This window comes from Photinus pyralis, unplaced genomic scaffold (genome assembly GCF_008802855.1).
Source record: "Photinus pyralis isolate 1611_PpyrPB1 unplaced genomic scaffold, Ppyr1.3 Ppyr1.4_LG1, whole genome shotgun sequence".
NCBI lineage: Eukaryota > Metazoa > Arthropoda > Insecta > Coleoptera > Lampyridae > Photinus > Photinus pyralis.
This window is the reverse complement of record NW_022170249.1, coordinates 16,800,034-16,820,365: the sequence shown is the minus strand read 5'-3', so window position 1 is coordinate 16,820,365 and position 20,332 is coordinate 16,800,034. Positions and strand designations below refer to the sequence as shown.

Here is a 20,332-nt window from a genome sequence, read left to right as displayed (position 1 = left end):
TGAAGGTTAGAATTTCTCATTAGAACTTCAGTGAAGCTGCAGCTTCAATCTTCGGCTTACATTTTCTAATTAAAAATTGATGCAATTTCAATGAAAAGCCTTTGTAAGTTAAACTCAATACTGTAAATGTTTATATTTCATTAAAGTCTGTAATAAAATGTATAAATCTTTCACCGTGAAAAATAATTGGTATATCTTGACACAAGGTGTGTATCCATATCGAAACAATCTTTTGTATTTTCTTGCACAAACGCCAAAAATAATGACTTGAAATATTTTCGACTAACATGTTGAGCCGATATTTGTTAGTGTCAGTCAGATACCTTCTAACAAAACAAAGGTTATTAGACCGTATCTTTCAATTCGGCTGCAAAACAAGCGATACGCATCCGCGCGCGAAATTGTAATTCCGTCGAATTCGGCAGGATGAAAGTGCAAAATGCTTTTCCTTTCCGTGTTACAGTTTCCTGCATCGAATAATCCATTTATTTCCTTCTGTTATTGAAGTGAAACTAAACCTCAATATATTTAATACCTTTTTGTGGTTGAGGGCACGGGCAGACGGACTTACCTGTAGTTTTCGTGTCACGCCCAATTAGGCTTTCAATCGTTACAAAATAAATAAGCGACACGGAAACACAATCATTAAAACAAATTGGATTTGAATTTTAAATGGCGTTTGCTTTTAGATGTTCGTTTCGTGTCCTATGCAAATGTCTTTATTTATCGACGTCTGGAAAAGGGTTGGGAAATTACTTACTACTTTAAGCACCCTCATTGGGATAATGCCGCGGTTTTATCGAAATTATTTCAAGCTTACTATTGTTTCAGTGCTTATGACTTCCGTTGCTGGAGAAATACGGCTGTTTGTTTTCTTTAATCTGTTGTTTTATTCCATTTGTGATTTTAAAATATGATCTCAATGAGCTTTGAGCTTAAGTTACACGTGTCAATATTTTCTTCAATTTTATGAATTTCTTGTGGAAAAGCCTGCGTGAATCCATTTTATACATGTGTGTATTTTAACAATATTATGAGATCAACATTAATCCCTTCACTTTGATCTAAAATTGATGATGTAACCACATGATCTTAAAAAGTTCTTAAAGAAAACCGATAGTTGAAAAAAAAATAGACACTTAGGGCCAAAGTACACATACCACGCAACAAGCGATCGATTGACACAATTAATTACAGAAATCTTAATTAGCTAACTTAAAAACAACTTATTTGTTTAAGAAATGCTTCCTTCCGCAATAACTACTCCATAAACACAACATTTTGACTAACTCCCATATAAATTAAACTTTTTTAATGCGACTTAAACATTCACATTAAACCATGTAATATCCTAGAGTAACCACTAACGTCTACACTACTTTACAACTGGCAAGACGGACTGTCTCAAATACCGCCACAACTGCCAATCTCCGAAACAACAAGCGTCTGCTTCTGCCATTTAAAACATTCTTCGCTCTCTGAGTTTCAACTTCCATCCACTTCAATTTGCGCCTTGAAACTAAACATCGAAGTTTCCTTATCGGCGAAACCTGCTTATCTTGAAACTAATTAGCTTAAGCCAGTGATAACAAATTTCTTATCGCAACGACCGGATTTAAATGAGATAACTGTAACCATGTTACGCAAATATTTCCTTATCTTCCTGAATGAGCTATAAAAGAAAAGTAATTAAAGAAAGACTGGGGCACAATAAAAACAAAAATTGGAGTGATACACTCGGAAAGTGGGTAACTTTCTCTTTCGAAATAGAGTTTTCTATTGATGGAAACGCCATCTTTATTTCACAGCCGCGTATGAACTCATGTGAGCGATTTAATTTAAGCTGTTAATTCGCGTGGTTATTTTTGAGTGCGACTAATACAGCCTTCTTGAAGTCAAGGACGGTTTCCCTTTTTCTATGACTTGAGCTCCAAGACGACTTGAAAATTCACGGTCATTTTAACGTTGGTTCTTTTCCTTTTTTGTGAACCCGAGCTTATAGCACGTCGCAATCGGCGGCAACTTGTATATGATGTCGGCCAAATGAGCGGACTCGAGTGCCACCAAGGGTTGTGGCCCTCCAAATCGGTCGGAAAATGTACGCAAGTATATCAAAAAATTCCAAAAGGATCCCCCGAAATCTTGTTGTTACCTTATATACTCCCTAAAATACAGAGAGGAACGTCGGTAATTCCAGCCAACCGATGTATTGGGTTGATACTGACCAAAGGTTAAAACTTCTTTAATTCATTACTTGAGATCATCCCAAAAATCTGTAATTGGTCTTAAAATTCAAATTAATTGAGAGCGCTTCGTTTGAGACCACTCGTGTTCTAGTCGGATGCTGTTTACTGCAACTTATTTAAAAGGGGTTAATTATGTTTGACTAAATGGGCGAGATGAAATTTTTGGAGCGGCAGTGTTGGTAACGAAGGGCTTCGAATCGCATCCAGATACCGGGTGTTCAGCAAAGATGGTGGATACATAAATACGGTGTGGTCATAAATTCCGGTATGGAAAACGAGTGCTTCGTTGGACTGTTGGTTTTCAATACGTCTTTGTTTCTTTAATTGTCCCTGCTTGTTGGGTAAAATTGTATCTGTTTTAATGGGGATGTAAAATTACAGTTCTTAGCTTATCATAAAGTAAAGCTACCATGGAAAATGGTGCCCGCGTAGTTTTTTTTAAATGTTCAATCCGTCCGGGATTGGTAGTACAAAAAACACTAACCAATGAAAAATTAGACATCGTAAGGAAGTACGGATTATCCAAAGCCGTAAATTAGTTGAGGAACTGAGGAACTCATTAATTTCGTCCGTCGAAATCCAACTGGACACTTTGAACACATTTTACATTGAAGTTTGTTATTCTATAACATACAGTGTGTCCCAGGTGGAACGCACCATAGGCAAATTTGAAATTAGCGTTTAACATACTACTCCAATCTCTTTCTAGTACAAGGCAACTGCAATAACGTACTTTGAACGCTAAACTTTAAATACATATCAAAGGCCTCCTGGATCCTTCCCAAAGGAATACATTAATTCTATGTCCCTATAGTGCAAATTTATTTTATTAGACCGGCTTCGTGTTTGATTTTTACATAATTAACTAAGATTCGGTAGTTTTTATCCTTTGCTCGACGATGTAGACTTAATTTAATGTTAAATTTCGAACTACCCCTTATAATAACATAAAGGTTTTTTTTTTGACGTGCTAGTAAAACATGGGCACCTTCCCCCGCCACTTTTTGTGACGTCACAACCTTGGGCTATCTCCAGGTCATGACTTGGGGATTCCCACGGTCATGAAAATAGGATTATCCCAAGGTCATGACCCTGGTATTTCCCAAGGACATTGTCTCCGGATTTAATAAGGTCATGGCGCTGTGTTTTTTTCAAGCGTGAAACTTGAAAAAAGTTACGATTTTCAAAAATGAACTATAGGAGAACGATATATGTAAGTACAGTTTTTGGTTGGCCTGCTTGCTTGCTTGTTGTTTCCTCTTTTCTGTAAAATTTTTGCAATACATAATTTGTCATTTTTTAAGGATAGCATAAGTTTTTTGCAATACTGCATTTTTCTCTCGTCACAAAAGAATTTACTTATGACACGCTTTGGTTTTGCTTTGTACGCACTACGCATTCATCTCACTGAAGGCCCCGGCCTTGGGGCCAAGTCCAAATCTCAACGCTATGACTTTATCCCAGATTCCAAGACCATAACATTGATCCAGCATCTAGGACCAGTACCAAATCCCATAGTCATGACCTTATGCAGTCCCGGGGCAATGATCTTGTGAAATTTCAGGGAAATGACCGTGGAAAAATCCAAATTAATGATGCCACAAAAAAGTGGTGGGGCCAGGTCTTCGTGTTCAACTCGTGCTAAGAGCGAAGAGCGGGTACGTTCTACATTAATTTCATGGTACTCTAATGAAAGGTCTCATCCAAATGCATTGGTTTGTACAAACTTATAACACGCCCACCCGACTCAACAAAAGGAAACGTTTTCTATCAAATACCACCCTTCTTTCTGACCCTTTATCAAAAGAGGGAGTTTAGGGAGAACCGAGGGGAGAATTGGTTTTCTCCTTCACGGTACTCTAATGAAAGATCTTAATGAAAGGAATTCATTTCTACTAACCATAGTCCTCTTCCTCGACTCGATTGATTGATCGAATATCTCGAAAACGGTTTGTCGCAGGATAGTACTCACCAAGGCAAAATAAATCGTCTTGACGTGACATACCTATTGGTGAAGTTGAAGCGAGTATCTTGAAAATGAAGTGTCGGAAGAGGGTACTCATAAAGGGCAAGTGGAACGTCAGGATGAGACTTATCTACTGGTGATGTCAAAACTTTCAGTGCAAATATCTGCAGAACGAAGTGTCGGAGGAGGGCGCTCTCAAAGGGCGGAAAGATCGTCTCAACCAGACCCATCTATTGGGAATGTAAATACTTCATTGTGAAAATTGAGAAAGTGTTGGAGGAAGGTACCCACAAAGGGAAAACGCAATATTTCAGAGAATTTATCTATGAACTTGATTCTTCTTGCATTATAAAGCGTAGATTTTGAATGTATCCCAGGCGGCCTTTAAATGTTTATGGGCAAAGATGCCCTTCCTCATTACTCATCTACTAAGAAAGTCAACATTGATAAATATAGCAATCTACTACCTTATAACGCAACCATTTAATTACCTTGCGTACTTGAAAGAGGATCGTATCACGTATGTATAATTACGAATTTAAACCCTTGGGAAATTGCACAAATTAAAATTTTAATTCATTTTTTGCTTCCTGATGGTCATTAACTTTGTTTTAGTTTCTCTACACTTTACGGAACACTATTAGACAATTTCAGGGAAAATTCTGGAATGGAGCGACATCTGTGCAAATGGTCTATGTTGCAAATTGAGAATCTGCAAAGGCTTCCGTATAGATCACTATGAATAATCAAAATCTTTAATACATCTAACTATTTTTGATATACGTAGAAAAATTACAACACTACATAACGCAACTTTGTGTAACAATATTAACATGAACAACAGCTTTTCAGTTAAAGTCGGTGAAAAATTTTACAGCCCCCTGCTCGCTTTCTCTCGGTTCGTTTTCACTTTCCGCCCTTATCCCGAAGAAATCTTGTCGCTTCGTTTTTCTTCCGATAGAGGGATCGCGTTTGTAATTGCCGCCATGTTTCGCTGCGTCGCCTCTCTCCACCAGCGAAAGGGTTCTGCCGTCGATAAACTCAACATCCCCATTGAGCAGATCGCGACGCTGTCTGCCTTTGGTAATCGCAGGGACCTGTTCGGTTTCCGCGTAGTTCGCGTACTCTTCCTCCTTTTGACTTTCCTCACCGTCGCCGTCATGATGATCGTGACCCGCATGATTATAATCCCAATAATGTTCGCCGTATCCTCCGTGCTTATCACCCCATCTCACCTGAAAATTAAAGTCGATAGTTAGGGATTACGTAGCACGAAATTTATTGTTGGCATTTTGTTGGATATGGGAAGGATGTTCCGCCGTAACTTTTTTTACGCGCTCGTAAAGTTTATTGATTTATGTTTGTATTTTTACGAGTTTCACTTAGAAAAACGTAAGGGTAGCGAAAAGTTTGGACGTCCAATAAAATTTAACGCGTGTTGCGTGGAGGCGCCGCAAGCGCGTCAACTTCCAAAATTTAATTAAAATTCTTTGGCTTAATGAAGTTAAATGTTAAAGGCAGCCTAAAGCGATTAAAGAATGTGAGTCATATTTACTTTTGTTTTAAATTCTCCTGCGTGCGGATGGGCTTTTTCGTGTCGTTCAATAAAGTGATGGTCATTCCCGCGTTTCTCTCCGAATTCATAGTGATCTTTGGCGGGAACGTGTGCGTATCTGTTAGTAAAGGAAAATTGATTAGTTAGATTTAAGACAGCAGTTACACCCCCGATTATTAAGTCTTAACATTAGCACCTTGCCCTGACGACTTCGGTCGTTTAGATTTATTTTTTCGAACCGCTGCTCCCACTCGTCATCGTCCTCTCGTACGTGCCCAAATTCGATTTCGTCAGGAACTAACTGGGCCATGTAGATGTCTCTGTATACGTAAATTAAGACTTATCTACTCGTTTGGCACAAATAATTAGTGTAAGTAATTAGCCCTTACTGGTAGTATTTACTGCCCGCGTGCACCGATTCTGCAAATCCAGTTTCGGAGGGTATCCGGTCTTCTTCTTCGGCCGCCACTTCCGTGTTCACTTGACGCTTGTCTTTAATTTCTGCCCCATAGCCAACGATTAGCACCGCGAGAAATAAGAGCACCTGAAATTGTAAGCAGTTAATTGTTAAACCGATGATGGATTGAGCAATTTACCTGGACATATTCCCTACTGTTCCTCATTGTAGGCTGTTGACAATGGTAATGTGATGTAACTTCACCTTATATATACCATGCGGAGACATTTGTGTGTTGTTGTCACAGTTCCACCATTCTACTAGCACGCCGACTTTCTTGCTCTTTCTTCTAGAACTTTGATTTCACTAAAAACCGTTCGTGATTATCGGAGTGTGATTTTTGTCATTTCTTCACAATTATGTTTATACGGACGAGTGCACTTCTAGAATGTTTCCATTTTTTCGGTGTTAATTTTTAATAGCCACTTTCTCTCGATGCTAATAGCGAAGTGTGCTTGAATGGGGAGTAGTAATTAACTCACATTAATCAATTACTTCGTATAGGTGTTGCATCAGCGATGTCCTAAATATTCAATAACGTAGCAAATGCGTACGAGATTGCAATAGTAATAGCGACCTACCTTATGCGTTATGTTGTCATTGAAGGAAGTAATGGCGTGTACATTCCGTTAGAAGCGCCGGTTGAATCCTTCTGGGGGCTGCCAAACAATCCGAAGCAATTGCTTAAAAAAAATCTAAACAAAAAAGCATGCAACTTAGATGCAAAAGTTTTTCCTACATTTAGGCGATTTGAGGTTTGACAGGAGAGAGTTTTCCAGGAGGAATTGTTTCGGTCACGTAATAGACATTAGAAAGCAGTAATTATTGTATTGTTACAATTCATATACAGATGAGTTCTCATTCTGATGCGTGTATCCATAATGTCTTAAGTGCATGTAAGATAGACAATTTTGCTGTAGTGTCCGTTTCCCCAAGTGCCTTTTGGGACGGGAACGGGGAATCCAAGTAAAAGAAGAATATTTCGGATCCGGCTAATTTTAAATGATATTCGGGGTGGGTATGGTATTCTGACGGATTCCACCATTAAAACTCCGTCCATATCGAGAGGTTATATCACGAGGTCAAAAAAATCCAGGCAATATACCTAAATTTAAGTAAAGTTAAACTGGATTACTGAAAAATGAATTACAAATGATTAACAACAAAGTGATAAGGTAACTGTATCACTTCTTCCGCAACTTTACTTTAACAATTGTTTAATTCACATGTACAGTCGCAGTGTGGCAGCCGCTTCTCGTAATCTCTCCTTGAGCTCTTCTAAAACACGTGCAAAAGGCGAGATCTTTAATGTGTCCCCAAAGTCAAAAATCACACGGAATGATATCCTGTGATCGGGGAGGCCATTTCATGAAACATCTGTCATCTTCCGTAGCACGTCCGACCCACCACTGAGACAGCTCCGTGTTCAGGTACGCACGATCTTATATTTAAAAAAAATCTTCCAAAGGACATGCATACAGTGCTATTAATTAAAAAGTAGACATAGGGTTTCTCCCTATGTCTACTTTTAAATGAGAAAATCTGAATCTGAAGGGCGCCTAATTTTATGCAACCTAATAAAGATATGGCTGGCACAATAATTAATTTTAATATTCTTGCTTTGGGTTTCGTATTTTTATTTTCGTTCGTGTGCAATGTATTCAACTGAAGAAGAAGTTGAAATTGTCAATTGGGATAGTGCCGCAAACAGTTTAAGGAGCGTAAAAGATTTTGTATTGTGGTAAGCTAAAACAACAATATTAAAGCTAATTAATATGACAGCCAGATGTTTATTTGTTTTAAAAAGTTATTTTAGATGCACAAAATTAGGTGCTCTTCAGAAGGATTTTGTCTTTTAAAAGCAGACATGGGAAAAAACACACGTAAGTCCCTATGTCTACTTCGTAATAAATACTGTATATCTGATCAATTGTTAGGTCGTGTGCAATAATAGTTATTTGTGTACCAAGGCCGTAAAAGTGATCTTTTTTGGCCGAAGCTGCTGTTTGTGGCCGAGGCGATAGCCGAGGCCGCAATTCAGATGAGGCCTAACAAATCACTTTTGGCCAAGGTGCACACAACATTTTTTAGGCGATCATCAAAAAAGAATTCAAAAATTTGCTCATAAACATATTTTTTCTGAAAATCATAGTTATCTTAGACAATTAAAAACAAAGCATTTCCTGTCATATGTAATAAATTATAATTAGCATCTTTGCGTGTGTTTTGTGCGTATCAAAATGGGTGATAGCGACAGTTCAGATACCCCAAATGAAATTTTGGAAGCTGCAAGCGTTGCGACCCTAAGTTATATACGATATAAGAGCAGGCGTTTGAGAGTAAAAGTACAATCGCAACTTCCTCCGTTGCACAAGATTTTAATAATGTCAAATGCAATAGGTCCTTCGTAACTGTGGCTTCCAAGACCTTATAGTTAACATGCTGTACAATTATTAGAAACCTGATTACCTACTTTGATGGCAGGTATAGGTAGCTACTTGTGTTCTCGGTTAATTGCTGGTGATTCTTCGCATAATAATGCAAGCCATAACATCTTCCTCATGTTTTGGTTCTACACTTCAAAAAGGTCTGCAAGCAGCAAAGATTGAAACGTCAAACTATAATTTTAAATGTGAACGTTGTGATTATGCAAAATAGTGTGAAACATTCCTACAAGTCCGAAAATGAAAAAAACGCACGTGGATGGCCCAATCCTTGATGGGGCTAGACCAGATAGACGCTTTGTATTAAACAGATTACTGTTTCTCAAACATCAGTTTCAAATAAGTACAGTTTGACAGATGTGTACAATAAAGTAAAGTTTGACAGAAGCGTACAATAAAGTTAAACTTTATGGCCGCAAAAGCGTCCACAAAATCAACGTTTTTGTGATGATAGCCTAAAAATAAGTTTATGGTATTCTGAATCGTAAACAGCTTTGTATTAATCTGTGATTCTATGCATAAAGACACTCTTTACGGGCTAGCCCGTTATTTTTTTTACGGGATAAGTTATAATGGGCTGTTTAGCAACAATACATATTTATTAAAGATATGCAAAGGCAGAAGGCAACAAATAAGAAAAATTAAGAACAATCATTATGTTTACACATATGCACTTCAATCGTGCAGTTAGAATTCCCACTAATCATTAGTCCAGCAGTTGAAGACGATGCAACAGCCCCATTTGGCGTTGAGTGGATATCGCTAGGAACCGCCAGGGGTATCATTGCTGCAACTGCCATTTTGCTCTTCACTGACGCTTCAATGTATCCCTCTGCCACTCTTGAGGACTTCCAGCCACCAATTTGTTTTACTGGCAGAAGATTTCCAGCAGATTCCGCAACCATACTAGCACCACTTCGTCTTAAACAGTGCCCAGTATACTTTTCAGGGTGATCCAGACCAAGGAATTCTGCTACTTTTCGCGGTACACCACCAATGGTATGCATACCAGCCGGCTGAGCAACGCACTTTCCTTTTCTGTATCCCAAAAAAAAGCGTCTCGTTCCAACATCAAGAGGACGTAATTTAGCATATTTTTTATAAATCTCATAAGGATTCAAAGATCCATTTGCATCAGGAATAATAAACGATCTAGAAGTGTGAGTCTTCGTATCTTGCAACTTTACTAGAGCGTACTTCTCATGGTCCTCAATATCATCCACAATTAGCTTAAGTAATTCATCTCGGCGACAAGCCCCATACAGTCCAAAGATCAAGACAACTTTGCAGAGCAAAAAATCATCTGAAGCTTCTAAAATAAATTTGCGGGTGTCCTCAACAGACAAAATCTTAGATTTCTTCGGCACGTAATTAACATTTTGAGCTTTCATGAACGCGATAACCTTTCCAAATCTATAAAACCAATTAAATTAGGTAGATACAGCAAATGCGGTGATTATTGTTCTCGCAACAAACCTAGATATATCAACATTGCCATTAACTATGAGAGCTTTCTTCAGCATTGAAAATTTAGTCCATAGACTTGATGCCTTGAAGACTTTTGATAAACCATCAGAAACGTACGCCAACACAACGGTCTCGTTCAGTACCATTTCGCCGACTCTCTTTGCTCTCCATTCGAGTTCCTTTTCGTACCGGTTTCGGGATTTCTCAGGCATTAATTTTCCACTAGCTTCTTCCGCTTCTTGGATTATTTCGTCTGGAAGATCCATTTTCTGTCAGATTCAAGAAAAAAAGATGTTCACGGACTTTATGTACACGGTATATACTAAAATAGTTTACAATAAATGAAACTGCTGGTTGGATTCCTCGCTGTTTCTAGTTTTATGGATGCAGATAAAATGTATTGCAGTACTAATACAACACATGTTCTGTGGTCCACCTAATCTCCGCACCGTGTACTGTGTTCAAAAATAGTTAAGGTCTAAGGGACATCACCCTTAGAAATATGGCTTACTTGGATTATGCGAAAAACAAACCCGAGAACAAACCTTTCAAAATAAAATAAACCTTTCCAGGGGATAACAGGTAGGTAAATGTAGTGATTACCCACAATTTACGATAATCCTTGTATTGATCGTTTTCACACAATAATAACAAATACGTACAAAAGTTGCACGTACAACGTACAGAGATTAGGTAATGAATTCCCAGAAGCGTTCCTAAAGACTTCTATAGGAAGACGAAATGGTGATAGGGAATTCTTCATTTATGCCATTTGACCAAAAACACTTTATAATAAATTTTATTTTTCATTTGCCTATTATATGTCAATTATATCTGTCATATGTGATATATACAGCAGTCTATTACGCCCAAGGGCATAATGAGAAGAAGAGATATTGAAAATGCATTCTTTGGAACGATGAAAAATAAAATGTTGTATGCACCTCAGGCATTACTCAATATTTAACCCTCGGGCGACTTACAATCCCTCGGGCCGGAGGCCCTCGGGCTCTGTCGCCCTTGGCATAAATATTGCCTTAATGCCCTTGATGCATAAATAACTATAATGACATGTACGTGAAATTTTCTGCATCTCTTCCGCTTTTTCTATTATTTTCTTAACCCACTTTTCTCCTCTTACCCCATCGTACAGTATTTCTTTTCTGCTACCCCCTGGTTTTCTACTTCTTTACATTACGTACCTTCCGCCTTCTCTCCACAAACTCTGCATTTACTTTCCTCTTCTTGCCACTTCTTCTTTCCCCACCACTAGTTTTTGCATCTATACCTCTCAACAGCTTAAGCTCCCCCTCCCTTAGATATCTGCTTCCTCGTGAGATCCCGACGTTCTCTATCTATGTTGCTGCACAAAGTAAGTTCGTCTTCCATGGTTTCCCTTATTTCTCTCCACCTTTCGATCTCTGCCCATCCGTATCCCTTTCTCTCATTATACTTTTTTCTTTATTGTCCCAATTTTCCTTTATGTTTATCCCGAGGTTTATCCAATGTTTGATATTCTCTCACCAATTCCCCTTCTTTTTCTATCCTTTCCTCGAATCTGACAGCTCTGTGTTCCCACACTATCCTTATCTTCTCCTTCCTCCTCTAATATGTAATTTGATGGCTTTCAGTTTATTCCCGGTACACAATACCTTCCTTGTATTCCTTCCATCCCTAAATCCCCGTTGTATACATCACCACCTCTCGTACCATTCTATCTATCTATTCACAGGGAAGCCGGAACGGGCAGCACTTAGGCCACGAACTTATAAATTAAGATGTACTGCTGATCAAACAGTTGCATAGAGGTAGTAATGGCCCTAGCATGGGCGCGGCCATGATGTGCACGTTTTATTTATTTATTTAGAAAACGTGAGGTTAATGCATGTTTATTAGTTGATTTGAATTTCGCGCCAAGTGAGTGCACATCATGGCTGCCCCCATGTAGGTGTCATTTGTCAATTTAGCAATAGCAGTCCATCTTAATTTATAAGTTCATGACTTAGGCACACCAAAGGCCCTCTTTCCTTCGCAACTGGATTCAGAGCCCGTTCCTCTCAACGAAGGATAAGACCCTTTTTAGTCTACGTTGATTCACGCGCTTCCAGATAGCTCTCTCCAGGGAGTTGATGTCTGTCTCTGATCAAAGCGTCACAGTGACAGACCACATGCTCGGTAGTTTCATCTGCCTCGCCACGGAACCTTCACGTGAGCTCCTCCATGACCCTATTGTTATGCAGGTGATAGTTCACCATCCATTGCACTATAAGGGCACCGGTGTTCTTCCTAATTTGGATTCTATTCAGTTTTAGAAGCTTAGAAGACATCGATTTGCCAAGGACCTTGTTAAAAAGGCCCTGTCTGTCTTTTTGCCCTTTCCGGATCCCAAATATTTCATTGACCTGGGCAAACCCAGTTGACATTCTCGAAAAGAGAGCCCATCAAGGCCAGCCCTCTATTTCTTATTCCGTTTTTGAATTTCATCCCCCCCCCCGCGTCTCAACGCCTTAATTCTGTTAATTTTCTTTCCTCCCTCTACTTCCTTTCCATTGCCATTTTCCTTCCTCCCCCTTCCCAAATCATCTTTGATTTTTCGATCCCATTTCTTTCCCAGTATCACTCCATCCTACCCAACATTTTCATCATCTCCTTATATCTGTTGCTATTATTACTGGCTCGTCCTCATATGCCACGGACATTGTCTTCCTTCTTCCAATTACGATTTCTCCACTTTGGAGCTGTCTTATTTAATTTAGTGTCTCCCTTCATACGCCTTCCCTCCTATCCTTATCGTACTTCTTGTTTGCATATAAGTCTTGAAATCCATAAAAAACGCTATAACTTTTCGGCACTTTTTACAACCCCCACGTTAGTAAGGGAGGCATTGCATGGTTGTAAAAAAATATCCCCCACTTTATTGACGGAAATATACGCTTTGAAACACCAGGAATCGAAATCAAACAAAATCTTGATAATTTGGATCGGTGTGTCGGTCTGTCAGCCTGTCGGTATGTCTATCTGTACTTTCATTTCTAGTTAAATGGCTGAATCGATTGGAACCAAATTTGGTACAGATATTTTTAGACAGAAAAGGAAGGAGTTGAATCGAAGATGATCAGATGCGCGGGTAGTATAAGGGCTAGCCACGAATTTTTTTCCAATTATTTTTGTGTAATGCATATCGAGGCATATGTACTGTACATGCGCCTTTGACATGACGTAGAGTCTCACATGAGCTTGTACGGTTATATATTTCGTATTACATTTAAACATCAAGCTATAAATAAAATCATACATTCTCCTTTCCTTATCTTATTTACTAGTTTTCTCCACGCCCGCTTGATACTATCTGTGACGAAAATTGTATCCCTCCCTTCCGCTTTCCCTTCTCTTTAATTGCTACTCAATTTCTCGCCACCTACCATCCCCTCTATTCCATCTACTTCTGTCGCCTCCTCTTTCTCCTTATTTCTCTGTAGCACCTTCATAAAGTGTTGCTTCCTAGTTTGCTTCCAATCATTTATTTGTATTTTCTCTCACTTACAATGTTTTTATCTTTTCTTCTGTTTATCAGCTTCCAGAATTCCTTCTCTGTTTTTGTATTGCCCTAATTTCTCCTTTGTATTCTTTGTTCCTTCATTTATTTTTTCTCCTTTTCTTTCATTCTCCATCATTGTTCTATACCTGTTTCTATCTTCTGTGCACTCTCTGTCCCACCACTGCATTCTTTATCCCCTCCTACCACGTTGTATCCATGCTATTGCCTATGTAGCACCCTCCCTCATACTTTCCCCCTCTACTAATTCCCATCGGTTGGTGACCCGATTCTTTTCTTGTCACACATTAAATTCTTTTATTCCTTGCAATATTTTTTCGTTAAGCGAAAATGAGCATTAAAGCTGCAAGGCCGTGCAGTTTACTTGACCCAAAATTTTATGTAACAATGGGCATTACTGGGCCACCGAATTTGGAAATTTTAATCCTGCCAATTAAGTGAGTAGAATTAAATGTAGTTAATTAGTTGTGTTGCGGCAAACTGAGAAATCCGTGTTCCATTTATACATTTTTGAAATCTATAAAAAGCTACACAATGGTTAAGGGGAGGAGATCTATTTCAATATAATCATGGTACCGTACCACTGAATTCAAAGGTAAGCGCTTGATATTTTTATTCCGTGAAGTATAAAAAGTGGGGTTGTTTTCCTGCACCCCGTTTCTCCGTAGATACCGCTAATTAACTTGTGATTCCGTTCCTACTTTGTGAACGTGCTTCTATTTCCGTGTTTCCGTGTGCCGTAATTTTTTTTAGATATTCACCAGCGACCGCCGCCATTTGCCCACGTGATCTCTGGAGTTTTACGTTTCTGCGTCTGAGTACCCGTGGATTCCGAATTTCTGTTCTGAAACCGCCGACTTTGACCAGGTGCAAGGGTTGAAGGGTTAAAACCTTCTGGTGGCGCTCGAGATTCGCGGAACATCCCGCCGACGATGTTTGCTCCCCTTTTTACTCCCTCTAATTTTTGAATGCTACGGATGTCTTTCAAACTTTATATTTGAAATTCTCTTTCAAAATTTTAGCTTGAAATCCTCTTTCAAAATTTTAGCTTGAAATTGTTTCCTGAAGAACCAGCGCCAGAGAATGGCGGCAACGGCGACGGCAAGACGTGACAACCAGACATTCGCGCCGACAACGTTCACGAGGAAGTCAACGAAAACGTCGTCGGAGCTCCGGGTGTGCCCAAAATCGCGAGAAGCAATTAACCAAGTCAGGGGATGAGATTGTCAAAACAGAGTTCATTCTTTTTCAACCCAAATCTTCTTCAACGGCTATTTAGTTGATTTGAAATGAGATGGCATATTCGGTAAGCAGATGGTATGGTTTTATAATGAAGTAAATTATCTCGCAAAAGATGATCGCAAGCTTTATCTACTCGAAAGATAAGATAATTTTGTTCTAAACAATGATTGAGGGCGTACTTTGTCATACATCTTCTGTATATTCGCATTTATAGTGTAATGAAGGACAGAATTAAGATCTTATGGAGATAATTTCCAATATCGTCATTTTCCGAAGACAAATCTATGCAATATGGTGTGAATTCTCAGTGATGAATGTCATGTCAGCGAAGTAGATAAAATTTCCATCATTTAGTTGTAATAGAAATTGGCGCCAGGAGGCGATAATTTCCAAGGTCCATAAAAGCACTTCAGCTTGTGGATTTTATGATTATGTATAAGTTTGACCCGTTTAAAGTTTACAATTATTCATGATACCCTCCTGCATAATTTCAGGAAATTTACTTACAAATACACGAGGTCGGTAATGCCTATAGGTACGCATTCCATTAAATTGTGTAAAAAGAGACGAACCGACTGTTTGATCTATAATCTTTATTACTTTTACATTGGCTAAACAAATTCGATTCCTTCGTCGACGAAAACTGAGGTACACAAAATGAAATTGTATCTGCTGATTGCCCTCAACGTTGGGTTTATGGTTGAAGGTGCAATAGAGACAGCCTACAAGGATACTCAAGGTTATTATTTATTATTATTATTTAGAGGTATAATGCTGATTACAGATCATTATTGGAGGGAGTACACCGGCCTAATTCCTCACGACGCATTTATTGCCGGGACAAACAGGCAGGGACTGCCAATCTACATTGGCCAGACGTTTTTCAAAGATGCTGGCTTGTTACCCACGACCATTGATCCTAACTCCTCGACAATAGAGGCGACCGCATGGGGAAAAGTCTTGACAACTGATAAAAACGTAAAGGTGCGTGAGAATTGACTACGTAACTTTTTACCGAAATAAGAGCATCGTTTCCCAAAATTTCAGATACTCTGTTCTCAAAATCCGGGCAATTACAGCTGGGTACCGACCAAGATTGAAAATATGCACTTATTGACCCAGTGTAATCTCGTAGTGGGAGGCACAGAATCGGAAACGACGCTGTACGTAGGAAGAGTGATTCACGAGTTGGAAATGAAAGTTGGGAAGGTTTTTCCTAATTTTTCCGATTATAAAGGATTAGGAATTCCTCACAACGGAGGACAAACGAAGTATAACACTTTCGAGGTTCTTGCTTATAACTGCCTCCATTTCAACAAGTGTTTAGTCTGAATTTGCAGAAAGATATTGCTATCATTCCAAACTTCATTAGGTAGAGTACCACGCATTAGTAATACTGGTGGTAGCACTAATGCTTTCCATATAATTTTTATGGTCTAATGTAAACAAAATGTCAGAGTGCCTATGACAACTTTTATTCTCAAGTTTAGTAATAGTTTTAGTGCACATAAATAAAAACGTTTCTTTGCGACTATTAAATAATGCACTGATTCTTGTTGAATATTAAATTGAATACCAGCATAAATTTTTCACGACGTGAGTTCTTACAGTCTCGATTAGCCAATCACATGCCTTAATTTTTAAAAGTTCACGGTGATATGAAAAATTCGCGTTGCTTTGGAAATAACTAACTGAGCTTATCTAAAGGGGGCCATACATTGTTAAACAAATTGCGCAACCAAGTGATGCGCAACGTTGCGTTGTACAACTGCATTATCCATACACTTGGTGAAATTTTGTTCAAATTTTAGTTTATAAAGACACAACTTAAATTTATTTTCACAATGATATTGTACATCCTGTATACAAAATATCATCAACAAAGTCACAGCCGTCTATAATTACAAGCCATGCTGAAAAGTTTGGCAACGTTGTCCGAAAGTCAATCGGTGGGCCGATATAAGTTTTAATGGAGTCTTGTTGCTCTTGAAAAATTGCATTTTTCCTCTTTCCTGTGTTTCGCCTTGGTGGTTTAAATACAGAAAAAAGATACTTAGGCAGCTTATAATTGTACATATATTTTATTTATTTACAAAGATGGATAATAACATTTTTATTTGACTTTAAAATTCTGAACGCTGTAAATTGGTAACTGCATCATAATGGGTTTTCCATCGAGATCTCCGAAATTGGTGAACTTCTGTCGAAAGAGGTCGAGGTGAAGCACACGCTTGAGCACTTAATTTCGGCAAAAGCACAGTAAATCGCTGTGCATCAGCGAGGTTTTATCAACGACCAGGTGCGATCCGGAATGGCAAATTTTAAGCCAGTCGCTACTCCAGTGGGTCTACGTACGAAGCTTTTAAAGAGGGGAACCCCGTAGACTTCAAATTCCCGTACCGTGAACTTCTGGGAATAAGTCGAAAGGTTCCTTCAAAAAATCGACTTGACATGTCGGTGCTAGAATACCTGAAATACAAACTAATTGTATTTTTTCACGATAAACACTTACCGTACTTACGTAGCACGTGGTGTGTAGGTCATATTTGAGCTTGTATAGGTACTTTGAACAAATACAAGTGCTTGTAAAGGGTCCAGTAATGAGTAGCCTGCTTTAGAGGTTATGACAACAAATCGATATATTTCGTTTAGCAACTTATCGGAATAATAATTTCTGTTCATTCCATACGGGGTAACACAAATTGTCACAATCTCGCTCTGTTAAAACGGGTAAATAGGAATATTACACCCAAAACACTTATAAAATACACCCGAAATCTGCCAAGTTGAATTAGGAAATCGGCCTACCATGCAGTGTTGCCATAATTCTCAGCACGGCTTGTAATTATAGACGGCTGTGACAAAGTTATGTTGGTTTATTGTATTCTATGGTAATCACTGTTAGATGTAGGCTGTAATGTAGATCAAGATGGCGTCGATCAAGGTGCGGATGAATTGCGTTATAATATTTCGACTGCTAGCTGCCACTTTAACAGTTGGAATGGTTTGCCAGGGATTTCAGTAAAATCTTAATTAACATTATAATATAAGAGTTTCATTTCGTTACCCTCCTTGGCTTGGAATCGCCCTGGTTTCCATAACCTCATCTACAGAGCGACTCTTCTTGATAACCGAAGTCTCTTTCCGCCAATTCTTATTGCGACTCTGCTGCGATTTTTTTTGTTTCCAGGTTAATACCGGCGTTTCTGTTGTAACGTGAGGGTGGGATAAAGTGTGATAAAGATCATTCAGTTGCTATTTTCTTTGCTAAGGACGTAATTCCAAAACCTTCAGGATACCTGAAACCAGAATCATTCTCTCCTACGCCTATCGTCCCTACCCCCACACAGGCTCTTTGAAGTGCTTACTTTCAAGTAGGCATGGGCCAATTAACTATCGGTGAACTACGCATTGGAAAAAGTGACAGTTTGGTGAAGGGGTCGATTCCACAGCCCTCTGGATACAGAACCCCAACTTTTCTCTCTTCTACACTCCCATCGACCCCATTTCCATACAGACTTTTTTTAGCTACCACTGGGGTAGGCAACTGCGGGTAATTGATCATCGGTGAGGGTGCGTCGGTCAGCCATGACTGATGGAGGTGATCCCAGTGGTGTTTTGATGTTTTTAAAGATCTTTGGGGCGCGAACACTAGACCCTGGTCAAACCTCGCATTAACTTCCACATACATGCTTGCTACATCTTCCATCACCATCTGGTTTTTCTTTTTGTAACGTAGGCTAAGTACTTCCCCTTCTACGACATTGCTAATTTGTCACCCACTGATTAATTTTCCAATTTCGCTTGCGTACTCACACTGACTTTTCTCTGCTCAGCTTCGTTATTATACCTTGGTGTTTCGTTCTTCTTTTGTCCCCTGCTCTGGTACTGTCCTGGTGTCTTTTACATGACACCGTAATATTACTATTCTGTTATCTGAATCATGTACCTGTATACTGTATAGTATAGTAACGGGCGAAATTGCCTTTTGAATCTTGTAAGGACCACCAAATTTTGGAGTTATGATACTTTTTCCTTTGTCCGACAAAGTTTGATTCCTGCAGTAAACGAAATCCCATACTCTGCGTCAGTACGGTCTCCTCGCTCAGCTTATAATAATGCTTTTGGGTTTGAAAAGCCCTAGGGAGTGATTCCCTGACTTTTTGTTCATAAACTTTGTTTCAAGGGTGCTGAACCTTTCGTCACACTATCTGACGTCATAGCAAAATTAAGGCAGGTCGTAAATTAGTAGTTGGTTTACATATTGTCACATTGACGTTTCAACTTATTTATTAAGGTGTCACTATCGTTCATCATTATTAGACCGCCCAAGTTGACAATCACTTTTAAGGCATCTGGTTCTGATAGGTTTTTTCCTGTTCTTAGGTTTTATAATGGCTAAATGGTCATGTATTTTATGTAGAGGAAGTCCGTTGATATGAATTAAACCTTTTCAACCGTTTGTAATCACCTCATGTAACCGATTCTTTGCACATCCAAATGGATACTCGAAACTCTTTGAGATGAAGTGTATGATGGTTACAGAAAACGCATAGGAACATTTGTAACTTAAAGTTTGTTTAGGCAGTTCGTAAATTAATATTTTGTTTACATAATGTTGATGTGAAATTAAGTATGCTACCAATGTGAAGAATACGCGTTAAGTTGCGCGAATTTTAATGACCCTTAACTAGCCATTTGCAGAAGTAGAATAGGCCATGGTTTATCGGTAAGCCTTTTGCATTTATACATCTTACAAATTTGAGATAAAGCGTAGTCATTATACCACTGGCTCATTGAAATAACAACGCATACATACAGTTTCTGTTCTTTTGCCACACAGTCGAGATATTCGCATAAGGATCTTGAATATCTTCTGATCCGATTTATTTAAAAAAAAACGCAATTGTGAAAGAAAACAGGTAGTGAAGAAAAAACTCTCAAATGTTCATATTCAAATCGTATGTACAAAAGACAAAAAGCGACACTACACCACAAATCCATCTTCTGATCCTGCATGGAGTATTAGGTATATACCGGACCCCTTCACTACTTCTTTTTCTAACTGTTTTGAGAGTACCATCTTGCCAGCTTCTTCTAAAAGACCCTTTACTGTATATCCAGGTTTCGCCTAAAACCACAGGTCGTAATGGAAAGAGTGAAGTTTCGTTGTGTTTAAAGTCTCTCAAAAATTGTAGTCTTCTTTGATCTGCATAGGGCTGTTCCATTAAAAATAATCTATTGGAGACGGTGCATCTCCGCCACGTGAATTTCAGTTTCTTCAAACTGCGGGACAAAGAGGTACCAGATATTTCTACGCCATCAAGTCGTTGAAGATTACTGTGTAAGGAACGGAGTGTAACATTCTCACCTATAAAATCAATTCAATACCTAAGTGT

General features: G+C 38.8%; 2 protein-coding genes across 2 annotated transcripts; one reads left to right on the top strand and one right to left on the bottom strand.

Annotated features, from left to right (window-relative positions):
* Window positions 1–5,047: 5,047 nt before the first annotated feature.
* LOC116159857 lies at window positions 5,048–6,666 on the bottom strand. The gene is made up of 4 exons (XM_031472942.1): window positions 6,364–6,666; window positions 6,157–6,311; window positions 5,768–5,885; window positions 5,048–5,447 (listed from the first exon to the last, which is right to left on the bottom strand). The coding sequence occupies exons 1-4, from the start codon at window positions 6,388–6,390 to the stop codon at window positions 5,061–5,063; spliced, it is 687 nt and encodes a 228-aa protein (XP_031328802.1). The 5' UTR covers window positions 6,391–6,666; the 3' UTR covers window positions 5,048–5,060.
* An 8,795-nt stretch (window positions 6,667–15,461) lies between these two features.
* On the top strand, window positions 15,462–16,485 carry LOC116158906. Its single transcript, XM_031471774.1, has 3 exons — window positions 15,462–15,672; window positions 15,718–15,917; window positions 15,981–16,485. The coding sequence occupies exons 1-3, from the start codon at window positions 15,591–15,593 to the stop codon at window positions 16,263–16,265; spliced, it is 567 nt and encodes a 188-aa protein (XP_031327634.1). The 5' UTR covers window positions 15,462–15,590; the 3' UTR covers window positions 16,266–16,485.
* Window positions 16,486–20,332: the final 3,847 nt, after the last annotated feature.

Bases quoted from the DNA above. Each gene is read 5' to 3' on its own strand.
- LOC116159857 (XM_031472942.1), bottom strand. From the start codon at position 6,390: ATGAGGAACAGTAGGGAATATGTCCAG. The intron at 5,886-6,156 runs GTAAGGGCTAAT...CTTTACTAACAG, and splicing joins GCGGGCAGTAAATACTACCA to ATACGCACACGTTCCCGCCA. The intron at 5,448-5,767 runs GTAAATATGACT...TTTAATTTTCAG, and splicing joins CAGGAGAATTTAAAACAAAA to GTGAGATGGGGTGATAAGCA.
- LOC116158906 (XM_031471774.1), top strand. From the start codon at position 15,591: ATGAAATTGTATCTGCTGATTGCCCTCAACGTTGGGTTTATGGTTGAA. The intron at 15,673-15,717 runs GTTATTATTTAT...TGCTGATTACAG, and splicing joins AGCCTACAAGGATACTCAAG to ATCATTATTGGAGGGAGTAC. The intron at 15,918-15,980 runs GTGCGTGAGAAT...CCAAAATTTCAG, and splicing joins CAACTGATAAAAACGTAAAG to ATACTCTGTTCTCAAAATCC.